The sequence below is a fragment of the Eurosta solidaginis genome, chromosome 1 (assembly GCF_040869045.1).
Source record: "Eurosta solidaginis isolate ZX-2024a chromosome 1, ASM4086904v1, whole genome shotgun sequence".
Lineage (NCBI taxonomy): Eukaryota > Metazoa > Arthropoda > Insecta > Diptera > Tephritidae > Eurosta > Eurosta solidaginis.
The window spans coordinates 342,243,661-342,257,654 of record NC_090319.1 but is presented as its reverse complement, the minus strand read 5'-3'; the positions used below and the strand labels follow the sequence as shown (position 1 = coordinate 342,257,654).

The 13,994-nt window shown below is 36.8% G+C and overlaps 1 protein-coding gene across 10 annotated transcripts in view; it reads left to right on the top strand.

Annotated features, from left to right (window-relative positions):
- Fas1 (fasciclin 1) overlaps positions 1-13,994 on the top strand; it is a 153,102-nt gene that overhangs the window by 35,223 nt on the left and 103,885 nt on the right. For 9 of the 10 annotated variants that reach the window (XM_067762418.1, XM_067762417.1, XM_067762414.1 and 6 more), the window contains exon 3: positions 10,142-10,174. The exons of the other annotated variant lie outside the window; for it this stretch is intronic. In XM_067762418.1, the coding sequence (XP_067618519.1) occupies positions 10,142-10,174 (33 nt within the window). The remainder of the gene's footprint in view (positions 1-10,141; positions 10,175-13,994) is intronic. 10 annotated transcript variants of the gene reach the window in all.

The window sequence follows — 13,994 nt, the reverse complement described above, 5'->3', positions numbered from 1 at the left end:
TCTCCAAATTATAAGTCCTTAAAGGAAAATTGATAAACTTACAAAAAAGTATTCCAAAATGATCAGGATCCCGATGTGATTTGACTAGGCCATGTGTGTATGTTTAAACGCAAACAAGTTCATAAATTTTGGAGATATCTTGATGGAATTCTGCGAGCAGTTATTTGGTGTCGATTAGTGATTGTCAGAACCAAAGGGAACGGGCCACAATAGCACCTACCCCCCCATAAAACTGATTTTTAAGAAAAGAGGTTTTTTTGCCATGTCTTCTGACGCTTTCATATATAGCACATATTGTCGTCTGAAAGTCGTAGAGATCGGTTGTAAATACATATATCGCGGACAAACGATTATTCAGATAAGAAGTTTTTGTAATTCCTGACCCATATTTACAACTGCAAGCTTTAAGTTTCATCAAATGATTATGTATATGGTCTTGTTATCTGGATAAGTCGTAGAGATCGGTCGTAGCTAGAAGCTTCAAATTTCATAAAATGAGTATGTGGCATTTACTGTTGCTTCAAAAAATCGTATAGATCGGTCGTATATATAGTATATATCCCATACTATCTATTCATCAGATATGAGACTCATCGTCATAGCTATCTTATGTAGATAACAAAAAATGTAAGAGATAATGTGAGGATTACCGATCTATTGTTTATTTGATATTTATCAAAAACTAGCAGACCCGGCAGACGTTGTTCTGCCCTAAATTTGGCCTATGTGCATAAATAAATAAATAAATTTTAATAAGCTTTTTTCCTAATCCCAGTCCCAGTCCGTCTCTGGTATACTTCCCGGACGAATAGGACGTATGTAAATAGGTATGTGGGTATTATTAATTCTTGTCTTTATTTCGGCTTCGCATGGATATTTATCAGTTTTGCCAGGTTGATGCGACTAAATCGAATATCACAATGAACTTTAGAGCTCTCAGCAACAGCTTTCATTTGATATACATAATACACACACATTGTAGGGGTATCCGGTTCCATGTTTTGACCTATATCTCGAGACCGTAGTCACCCAGCGGTGTAAAACTTACTCTGTACTAAAGCATACATCAACAGCTTCAATTCGATACCCATAATGTAAAAACACATTCTAGGTGTATCCGGGTCCACGTTTTGGGCTATATCTCGAGACCCTAGCTTCCCAATTGTATGAAAATTATGCTGTACTATAGCCCTCATCTAGGGGTACACTCATCAATAGCTTTCATTTGATATCCATATTGTATAAACACACTCTAGGGGTACCCGGGTCCACGTTTTGGGCTATATCTCGAGACCCTAGCCTCCCAGTTGTATGAAAATTATCCTGTACTATAGCACTCATCAACAGATTTCATTTGATATCCATATTGTATAAACACATTCTAGGGGTACCCGGGTCCACGTTTTGGACCATATCTCGAGACGCTAGCCTCCCAGTTGTATGAAAATTATGCTGTACTGTAGCACTCATCAAGAGCTTTCATTTGATATCCATATTGTATAAACACATTCTAAGGGTACCCGGGTCCACGTTTTGGGTTATATCTCGAGACCCTAGCCTCCCAGTTGTATGAAAATTATCCTGTACTATAGCACTCATCAACAGCTTTCATTTGATATCCATATTGTATAAACACATTCTAGGGGTACCCGGGTCCACGTTTTGGGCTATATCTCGAGACCCTAGTCTCCCAGTTGTATGAAAATTATCCTGTACAATAGCACTCATTAACAGCTTTCATTTGATATCCATATTGTATAAACACATTCTAGGGGTACCCGGGTCCACGTTTTGGCCTATATATCTAGACCCTAGTCACCCATGGGTATGAAAATTATCCTGTACTATATCACTCATCAACAGCTTTCATTCGATATCCATATTGTATAAACACATTCTAGGGGTACCCGGGTCCACGTTTTGATCTCAATACCCTAGGCACGTAGGTAAAAAAAGGTAGACGTTGGCCGATTCTCAGACCTACCCAATATGCTCACAAAATTTCATGAGAATCGGTTTAGCCGTTTCGGAGGAGTTAAGCCTCTAACACCGTGACAGAAGAATTTTATATATTAGATTGTATGGGAAATAGAAATATGCTGTTTTGAGTATTTTCCCGGCAAGTATTCGAATTTTTCTCACCTTTTAAACCTTCCCTAGACCTTCACGAATAATTCAAGACCAAGATAAGATAAATCCGTTCAGCCGTTCTCGAGTTTTAGCGAGACTAACGAACAGCAATTCATTTTTATATATATAGATATAGCTTGTATTTAAATGAGAAAGAGATAGTCTAACCAAATGTCTGAATATATCATCAGTTCAGTATCTCAAAATAAAATGATATATATTTAATAATGTATACAACTGAACTCTTTACAAATGTTAGGCCTTATATTGTAAGCTTTTTGATCATATGATAATAGGACATTTTTTGGTATTCGCAAATTATCTTACACACATACTGCATATCTCTATAGGTATGTATATTGGTATGTAATTTAATAGGTGTGTGATGATGGTCCTCAACAAGTCAAGTCCGAATCGGCATCTGGCGAATTAAAAGAAACCTCATGACAGGTTGCATCGTCTGTCACTTGCCGTCATTGGCATATTGTTTTCGACACCGCGCCCACCGCCTAGGCGCTGATGTAAACCTAAAGCGTCATTTATGCATTAACAAATTATGTACTTACACGAAAATGCATAAAATATTTATTAGATTGTGTGTTGGTACAATGAAAGCTGGCAGTTGGTATATATGAAAATACAGTCATTCATAAACGGAATGGAACAATCACATTTTACAGTATTTTGTGGATTTTCTATTTTTTGTTTGGAAATAGCGTTTTGTCAGAAGCAAATTTTTTTATAGTGCAGAATGAAGTAAAATGAAGAAAAACTACACAATTAGATTTGAAAAAAAAAATCATAAATTTTTATACGTAATAGAGACTGCAATAACCAGATTGAAAAACAACAAGGCCGTGGGCGCTGATGGATTGCCTGCGGAGCTATTCAAGTACGGCGACGAGGAGTTGGTAAGGGGCATACAGTAGCTTCTTAGCAAAATATGGGCGGACGAGTGCATGCCCAACGGTTGGAATCTAAGTATTCTTTGCCCAGTCCACAAGAAGGGGGATACCGCAAAATGCACCAACTATCGTGGAATCAGCCTTCTTAATATCGCATATAAGGTCCTTTCAAGTGTATTGTGCGAAAGATTGAAGCCCACCGTGAATCGGTTGATTGGACCTTATCAGTGCGGCTTCAGACCTGGTAAATCTACAATCGACCAGATTTTCACAATGCGCCTAATCTTGGAAAAAGCCCGTGAAAAGAGAATTGACACACATCACCTCTTCGTCGGCTTTAAAGCCGCCTTCGACAGCACGAAAAGGAGCTGCCTATATGCCGCTATGTCTGTTCTGCTTACTCCAAACTGGAAAAAGAAGCGGTAAAGATGGGTTTGATGGTGAATGAGGACAAAACGAAGTACCTGCTGTCATCGAGCAAAGAGTCAGCGCATACGCGTCTTGGCAACCACGCTACTGTTGGCAGCCATAATTTCGAAATAGTAAAAGACTTCGTTTATTTGGGAACCAGCATCAAAACTAGCAACAATATCAGCACTGAAATCCAGCGAAGAATTAATCTTGCCAATAAATGCTACTTTGGACTAGGTTACTTACTTACTTACTTAATTGGCGCTTAACCGTCTAAACGGATATGGCCGTCCAACAAGGCGCGCCAGTCGCTCCTTCGCTCCGCCAACCGGCGCCAATTGGTCACACCAAGGGACTAGGTAGGCAACTGAAAAGTCATACGGCGAACGAAAATCATACTCTACAAGTCACTTATCGTACCCGTCCTGCTATATGGGGCAGAAGCATGGACTATGACAACAGCAGATGAAGCGTCTTTGGGAGTGTTCGAGAGAAAAGTTCTTCGAAAGATGTATGGACCTCTACCCGTTGGCGATGGCGAGTGCCGAAGAAGATTTAATGATGAGCTGTACGAGCTATACGCAGACATCAACATAGTCCAGCGAATTAAAACGCAGCGGCTGCGCTGGCTAGGCCATGTTATGCAAATGAAAGATGATGCTCCGACCAAGAAAGTGTTTCTATCGGAATACGCCTATGGAAGCAGAGGTAGAGGGCGGCCCCCACTCCCTTGTAAGGACCAGGTGGAAAACGATTTAAACTCCCTTGGTGTGACCAATTGGCGCCGGTTGGCGGAGCGACTGGCGCGCCTTGTTGAACGGCCATAACCGTTTAGACGGTTAAGCACCAATTAAGTAAGTAAGTAATAGAAACTGCCTTTTTGTTTATAAAAGCTTTTCGATCATTAATGAGTATCAAAATAAAATAGCTTACACAGAAGAATAATGCCACAACTTTCAAGTAGTCCTACAAAGCTGGCTCCCTTATGATAATAGTCCCTTAAATTGGGAGTATAAACCATGTTATTGTTGAACACCGGGCAATACCGGTGGAAGGAATCGATTAAAGGGTTTCACGTTTGTTGGAGATATAGCGCATAAGTATGAGTGGAAACACGACGATTTAAGTCGATTTCATACAAGCGAAGGATCCTTTTTATGCACACTGTCACTACGTGCTGGAAAACTACGAAAGACTGTCTTTACAAAGAGTTTATACGGAGCAATCTTCCACGAGGAATTTAGGGCCCCTAATATGTACGTAAGCACATATGGCCTTTATGGTATTGTCTTCATTGAAGGATCTTGAAAGCGAGTGCAGGGATCTTTGAAGGCGTGGCATACATTGAAATTTTACCAAATAATAAACTGTGTGTTAAAAGTTCTTAGCAAGTTTCAACTATTTGGTTGGCTCATCTGTACAATAACAAAATATATCTGTTCAAATTGTCAAAATCTGTGTATTGCTGTTGGTGCGAATGGCATGGAATGGAAACATAAAACTTAGCAGTTTTTGTATGTGTAAGAAAATGTTGCCAATACGTTGGTTTCATTTTGAGTTTGTTATCTTCTTTTGACAATCCCATCGACCATGCAATGAAATAAATAAAATCAGCTGATGTGATGAGCCAACCATATAATTGAGCCAATGTTTTTAGAGTACTAATAATATTATAAACACATTTTTTAAGTGATTTTATTAGGTGCTAGTGTTTAATGACTTCCATTATCTTGCATGGACCTCCGTTGAGATCTTGTATGAGATTTTTGGGCTCTTTCAGACAGACAGGGCTAGACAGTCAAACAAAAGATGGCTGATTGTTTGTGATGTTGTCGAATCACATGGACAAAATCGGCTTCCGAGGATTTTAAAACGTTTTTAATACGCCTTGCAATAGTTGTGAACTGTTAGGATTAGAGTATTTTCGAAAGATATGCCAAGCATGTGACCATAACTTTCAGCTTTTGCGGATGATTGAAAGAATAGTTTAGTGCCGCTTTGGGTTGGTTCGTTCCGAAACTCACTATGTCACGTTTCAGCAATCTTTTAATGTTCATGGAGCGTAGCGTAGTTGAGTGGGCATGCATTATAGGAGGGAGTTGTTGTTAGTCTTTTTAGCCGCTTCATCTGCAATAATACCGACATGAGCTTTCACCCAGGAGAACTCAAATGAATAGGTCAAACGTTATTGACATAATGGTGAGTGTATGGATGAAATCTGTTGATTCGGGCTAGGACTATGCTAGGGCTGAATCTACATCTAAGGCCTCGTCTTGAAACACAGTCACAATATATAATTTAAATGTCTGCTTATCTGGAACGCCGTTGGGCTTGAAAAACAACAAAAGCTTAGCCGCGTTCATCGGTAAAGGTAAGGATAAATGTAGTGGCAGAGGTAGGGGTAGGGGTAGAGGTGGAGGAACAGCAATAAGAAGAAAAGACAAAGAGGAATATAGAACGTGGTGAAGAAGAGTTCGGGCGATGGGAGGTTTTAAAACATTTGCGAACAAATTAAAAATACGCGAAGGGGTTTCTATTAGTTCTAAAGTAGTATTAATGAATTATAATCAAATTTAAAAAAAAACTGACAAAGGGCTAATCTGTCAAGGCTTTGCAAAATGATAAAACAAACAGACCAATTAGGGAGGAACTGTAATTTCGTCAGGTTCGCGTCTCATTCTATAAGAGAAAAAAAAAAAAATAATAAAATTTACTATCCCATTAAGAGAGCGAATTACTGTACATATGTATGTATTTACTTCGATATATATACATACATTTATGAACAGCATAAATGCACTTGTGACAGATGTATCTGCTCATACGCTTGTAAGCATATACAAAGAAATTACGACCCTAGCAAGCGCGTGGGTGTGTACTTCAGATTGCATGCGATTTCCCATTTACGTGTGTGTGTGTGCATTTTCTTCAAACAAGTGCAGGCGCATTTGGAGCATTCAGTAGCTAGGATTGATGAGTTGACGTGCTGACGAGTTGCCCCCTTTTTCTTTATCGGGCAATTGCTTTTGGCCTCCAACTTCACATTTATGGAACGTGCTGAATGATGAATATAGAATGTACTTTATATGTCATATCAAAGATTAAATGAAATACTATATATGCATACTTGCATAAGAAGAAGAATAAGAAGAAGAAGAAAAATGCTTCAGCATCAACTTCAATTAAATTTAATTAAGATTTAAACTGCTATCAACAGCGTGACGATGACCTTAATGTAGCCACTTCGGTTATGCCCATTTCTATATAGAAACATTTATGGGGGTGTTGATTGCGTTTAGGCGACTTACAGCCTAACAGTCCTTTTACATATGTATATGTATGTGCATATGTAGGTATGTAAGAGTATGTATTGGATCGACTTGAAAAAGCTAACTTAACAAATGTTTAAGCTTTTCACAGCCACATGCCGTGTGAAGAATTTAATATTTGTGTACTTGAATGTTTGAAGACTTACATATATATCCGCTCTCGTTCTGTTTTCTAGTAGTAGCTTATTACTCATATAAACAAGTAATGCATATGACATTTTAGTAAGCGTCTACATTGAAGTCATTTATGGAAGTGTTAATTGAAAATTGTTTTTATCACTCAAAGTTTCTGCATTTCTAATATTTCTAATTGCATTTCATTTCATTTAGATTGAAGAACTTTTCTACGGTTATATACCAACACAAATGTATGTACAGCGTTTTGTTATAAATTGCTCATTCTTTCAGTTGATAAAAAATTAATTCATGGGAATAAAAATTATACTCCCTCATTTGAGAAGATACAGCTAATAAAATTTCATTATCTTCATAGCGCACTTGTTTAATATAATTAAAGAACGTAATTCCTTCAAATTTCAACTTTCAAATGATTGATCATGGAATGAAATTTGACGAGTCTTATTTAATGGATTATACTAAATATTATTGGTCGTTTCTTAATACGCTTTCGAATTTAGGCTTACTCATTTAAATCGCGTGTCCACATAATGCATTATTTTTAGCTATATACTAGAGTACCCAACAGACATTTTTCTGTCCAAAATTGTTTTGCCTACATTCAAAAATTAAGCCACGTGTTCCCCTCTTCAATACCAATTTTATTCTCTTTGACTTAATTTTCTATTTTTCTTATCTTCGTTGTCCATTCCTTTTCGAGTTATTCCCTCACACTCACACATTAACTCCCACTACCACTACCACTCCCACTCCTACTCTTACTACTACTACCTTCCCATTCTCAATCCCACTCCTATCTAAGCTAACTTTCCCATTTCCACTTCTATTCCTTTTGCTATTCCAATTCCCTCTCCCGCCTCAATTTTTTCATGTATGTAATCTTTATAGACCCGTCGTACTGCCTAATAATACTCCTCCCCGGTCAAAGAGGTACTCCTGTACCGAATTTCAAGAAAATCGCAACATAAACATTTTTTTTAAGTACGGCGGCCCCTGGTTCACTACCCAAAGAGATGAGAGAAAAAACAGACCAATCCAACGCATGCTTACATCCTCTTGACGACACACACAAAATTTAACCAAAAAATGTGCACAGCTTTAGGGGGTATTCAGTCACCAACACACGTCTAGATGGAACGTATATATTAAGATTATTAATAGGGGTAGCTAAGCGTGGGGCAGTTAAGGGCGAGCAGTTTAATGTGAGTTATAAAGGAGTAATTTGATGTGCTTGTAGGCGTATGAGTCGTGGCACAGTGGATGACGTACCCGACTCAGACGCTTGGGGTTGCGGGTTCAAAGCCCACTGCAACCAAGAATTTTTTTAAATTTATAATTTTATAAATTATTATTTTAATGGACTGTATTTTATTTTTATTTAGTTTATGGTGTATTTAAAACGCGGGACGATGCTAAGCATCGGTACACCTTTATGTATTTAGTTTATGGTGTATTTAAAACACGGGACGATGCAAAGCATCGGTACACCTTTATTTATTTAATTTGAGGCGAGCATAGGGAACTCTGAGGTTTTGCTCTAATGAGCCACCTCATCTTCTATTTGAAGACCCCTTTAAAAATGTGATATGGAGGCGAGAACGGGGCTCTGAGGTATTGGCACCCCATTTTCTACTAGAAAAACCTCTATTTATTTAATTTGGGGCGAGCATAGGGAACTCTGAGGTTTCGCTCTAATGAGCCACCTCATATTCTATTTGAAGACCCCTTTCAAAATGTGATGTGGAGGCGAGCACTGGGCTCTGAGGTATTGGCACCCCATCTTCTACTCGAAGAACCTCAATTTTAAATTAAAAACTAAAACTATGTCTTTAGAATATTTCATAAGCCGGATGAGAATTTCAGCGCTTATGAAACAAACGAAAGAAAAAAACTCATATTTTAAGTCGCTTAAACAAGGGGTATTGCCAATTTCGTTATTTTATGGATAGATTTAGGTTCAATTATCTGAGTTTATCTGAGAACATTGTGTTTTAACTGAGCTCGTTTTGTTTACGCGCAGGACGAAGATTCCTGAATTTAGACCACTCCCTCTAGCGGAGTACCACAGATGCTGGCTGACAGGATGAAGTACTTTGGCATTATTCTTGACAGCAGGTTGTCACGGTAGTTCATTGTGGAGGACAGGGCTAGATTGGCTTCAGTTGCCTTGTAATGAAGTCAGGGAGTGATTGGCAAACGCTTGGCGTTCACTACAAAGGTCGTAAAAAGGTTGAATGCAGTGCAGAGATTGGCGGTGGTGCTGAATCTGGTACCGGTTGACATCGGGGGTAAAATGGCCGCAGTCCACCTGGCCATATGGCTACGTAACGTGGGATATAGGCTTGTGAATTATGGGCATTTCAGCATTCTGACCGAATTCGACTTCATCCCTGGCAGCACATACTACTGTGTGTCAGCTCCCGCTTTTGTTGCTCCATTCCCTACTTATATTCCCTCAGGGAATGGATGGAGTGGAGAATATTGGACGAGAGCATGGTCAATCTCTTAACGTATGAGTCTAAGTTGGATGCGAAGGTTGAGGGTAAAGTATTTTGCCAAAACCAATACCAATGCCGTTCACTGAAGCGACTTTCATGGGTGGGTCGCCGCTAGAAAGGATGCTCCTGAAAGGATAATCCTTTAGCACCAAAAAGTATATCGGTATAACAATTATTTAAAATGTGTTATTAGTCTCTTTAGCCTTTCGCGTTCTTTCTACAAATATTTCCCTGAAAGCACCTTGATCATGTTTCTCCACAACACTTTGACACAAGATTCCATAAAAGCATCCAAAAGAGTGATATAGTAAGAAAATATTTGTTATTACTGGATCAGGCACATTCATGGCGAGCTTAAGTCTTCCCGCTCGTAAGCCTGATAATGTTGCGCAGCATTGAGAACTATATGGTCACATATATTAAATAACACTCCATTTGCTACACTCTTACTTATCTTCACACATTTATGCTACATACGTTTAACATTTTATAAATATAATTGTATTCTAAAAAATAACACACATACATGCAAACCCAATATTGACTTCAGTTACAAAGTCATGTAGCAAAACTCCTACTCCAGCCACATACTCACATATACATACATATTAAACACCTTGAAAGCTCATTATAATCCACATATACAATGTAACATAGGGATTCAATGTGCTGGTTATGTGTAGTAGTGTGTGTGTACGACAAGTAAATATTTAATAATATTTTCTTCCAGGCAAAATCACTGAGGCGCCTTATACCTGTTAGGGTAAGATATCCTAAGAAAAGAGTTGCATTTTGTGGCGTTTTGTTGAGCTTTACATACGTACATACATACATATGTAGTTCCTTTTTCTTCAATTTTGTTAGTTAGTTCTTCAAGTTGAGTTTTAATTAAGTTCAATTAGAAGTTGGTTTGCGTTGCGTTATGTTCCTTAGATTTAATTACAAATATTTACTTGGCTATATTACCTATACACATACACATACACATACATATTTTTACATGCATTCTTTGTATATCATGCAAGTAGGCGTTATGGCTTGATTTCCGTATACTTGCATATTTGTACAAAACCGGATTTAGAGCTTTGAAGGTGAAGGATCAATAGTTGTGGAATTATTTGACAAAATTTTTATGTACAGTGAAACCTCCCTTAAAGACCAATTTTTAGATTACACTGCTCTAAATAGCTATGGTATCCGATAATAAGAGATCGTACAAGCTGGCATTGTCTTACAGGCAGTAATGGAAGCCGTGACCAAAGCAGAAGAGATACTGGAAGAAAACATTGCAATCTGCTATCGCGTAAACTTTTGTATTGACAATCAAGCGGTCATTGAGACGATAATATCGCATAGCACAACTAGAAGTGTGTTAGAATGTAAAAAAGTACTTAGAAGAAATTGAATAGGTATAAGCTTGCAGTGATTGAAAATTGACCTACCTTTCCTCACAAAAATAAAACTCTTTTCTGCAAAATTAGTTTCCGGAAACGTCGTTGGGTAAGGACGTTCTTGGACATGATGCCACATTACAAAGTGCAAAATATGTGAGCTGCATAGTTCTACAACGTCGCAGAACTCATTAAAAAAGCGGCTGCAAACAATAAGTCGATTACTGGTAATAGATTGTTTAACTAGACAACGTTTGTTAACTGAATCGATTAGTCGAATAGTTGCGAAGCCGTAATCGGGTTTCGAATAATCGATTATTAGTAGCGGATTCGAGCAGACAAAATAATTTATCCATATGCTTGACAGACTTTTGAAATATTATTAAAAACTATTTTCACTTAGATATTTTTATCCAACCCATTCGCAAACTATTTTTCTACATACGAGATTGCATATAAAATGTATTTCATTCATTCAACGATTCTTCAGTATCAAGAGGTTCAAGACGTACTTTGTTATCGAAAACGTCCATTTTATTTGACAATCGTTTCCTGCATTTTCGTATGAACCAAATTTACCTCTTTTGGAATCAACAAACAATTTGAAATGCTTAGGCTAAAGAAACCATTTTCGAATTACGTTTTACGATGCGTGATCGAAACTAATTTTTTAAATCAAAATATCCCTGAAATGGTATATTGGATTCCACCATTCATTCATTAGATCTAAAGCTAATTATAATTTTTGGAAATAGTTTGACAGTGGCAAAGTTATCGTTGAAGTGAAAATGGTTTTCAGTCACTGATCGTTAAACGTAAAACTGATCAAGAAATATCTTACTGAACTTTGATGTTTCTCCTCCCAATGTGTTTATGATGGAAATTATTTAAAAAGAAAAGAGACATAATGCTTTGACATAAACACGTAACGAAAATTTAGGCAAGTTGGTGGTGGATCAGCTGATTGGTACTTTTTTATATGATTTGACATATCGCCTTCAGTATGATTTTGACAGTAAACCCAAAAAATTTAAAAATAATAAACATGGAATTTGTGTTTTTGATTCCTCGTTAAAGAGTGGCGTAAACTTGTATATGACTCCGCGCTAAAAACGAAATAATATAGGCATATATATATTAGACTGGGTCGATTTATTAACCGATATCGCGCCATCGATTTTTCGATAGGACTTGGGCTCAGGAAAAACAGTTCCACTACGCATACCCAAAAAAATAATTTTCGATCCTGAGAAATTTTTTTTTTTACTTTTTTCGACTTCGATTTTGAAGCGTTTTTTCATGACCTACTAAAAAAATGTTCATTTGATTGTAAAATTTTCATGTATACCCTGTCCGACCCTAAAATGTCCGCTAAAATGGTTGTCGATAACAGTTTTTTGAAAAAAAAAAAAAAAAAAAATTTTTTTGGGTCGGACAGGGTATACATATGAAAATCTTTAATAGGTCATGAAAAAAACCTTCAAAATCAAAGTCGAAAAAAAGTAAAAAAAAATGAAATTTCGCAGGCTCGACATTTTTTTTTTGGGTATGCGTAGTGGAACTTTTTTCCTGAGCCCAAATCCTATCGAAAAATCGACCCACCTTAATATATATATTTGAACTCAATCTCAAAGGAACCGTTTTCTGAGATAAGACGTTTTCGAAACGTCAGCCGAGATATGGTGATAAGCCACTTAGCAGTCGATATGAGACTAAGGGGCCAGCTGTCCTCAAGGTAACTCCGACCCTGTACTTGTAAGCGTATTTGTTTTTGCTTTGCGGTTGACTGAGTGTTTGCATTGGCACAACTATTTTCTGTTTGCAGTATATAAGGCACACGTAACGCAACTACGTCATTATCCTTACCGAGGGTGACAGTAGGCTTAAAGTTTACAAAGTTAAATTGATATATACAAATATGTGTGTATGTTACTATTGACCATTGTAATGGCGGAAATTTGTTTTTATAGAACATGCCACAAATATGCACGATTAGATAATTGGTTTTAGTTTTTTTTTGTAAATTCCATTCCAGCTGCTTTCTTGTCCACCTTTTTTCAAATTGGGCGTGTCTCTTACGAATGCATTTTCAGCGGGTCGATATATAGTTACTCAACAAATTACATACACAATTGGTTTCTGCTGAAAAAAACTCAAATGCAGTTGCTCACAGCTTAATTGATAATTTTCATTTAAAATATCGCAAATTCTCTAAAAGAAACCACATTCAAAAAAAAAGTCAAAGGTAAGGAGAATTAATCAAAATTTCAAAAATGGCTATCAAAATTTTCAAATTTTTTTTTTCAGAATTTCTAGAAAAATTTTGAGTATGCAGTTTTGTAGCCCAATAAATTTTAGTATAATAATGTGCAAGTTAGAAATAGCTCAAAGTTTTTCCTGAATTTTCAAAATTTTTTTCGTCGATGGTGTTGAGCAATTTCTTCCATACATCGCATGAACAAAAATGCATTTTGTATGTGGGAAATTGCTCAACACCCTCGCCGAAAAAAATTCTGATAATTCAAGAAAAATTTTGAGCTATTTCTAACTTGCACATTATTATACTAAAATTTATTGGGCTACAAAACTGCATACTCAAGATTTTTCTAGAAATTCTGAAAAAAAAAATTTAATATTTTGATGGTCATTTTTGAAATTTTACCTTTGAATAACCTTTGACATTTTTTTGAATGTGGTTTCAGCATAAACCAAGTGTGTATTTATTTTGTTGAGTAACTGTATCTATGTATTAGTCATTGTTTGTTTATTCATTTTGCTAATATTTTAAACAAAAGTCGACAACGCTAAGCTGCCAGGATGTTGATTGAGCGTCTGTCATTACCTTATTCTACCCTATTTATTTATGTGCATTTATCTATATCTTAGATTTTAATGCATATTGTTTGTCCATATGTACTTACACACATTCGTACATACATATGTATGTATCAATGCAATTACGTAAACGCAAAACTTTAGCATACATATGTTCATGCATGCGCTTACAACATTACCACCTTAGTTTTTGTTTTTTGTTTGTTTAAGTATTGATTTTTTATTTATCTGACTGTAACGCTCTAAAAATGGCAGACAAACTTTTATCTGGCTTCCATGGCACACTATTGACTAAATATGTAATCACATTTAAACTAAACATAAATAATCTCACGGACAAGAGAAATATGCAGACAT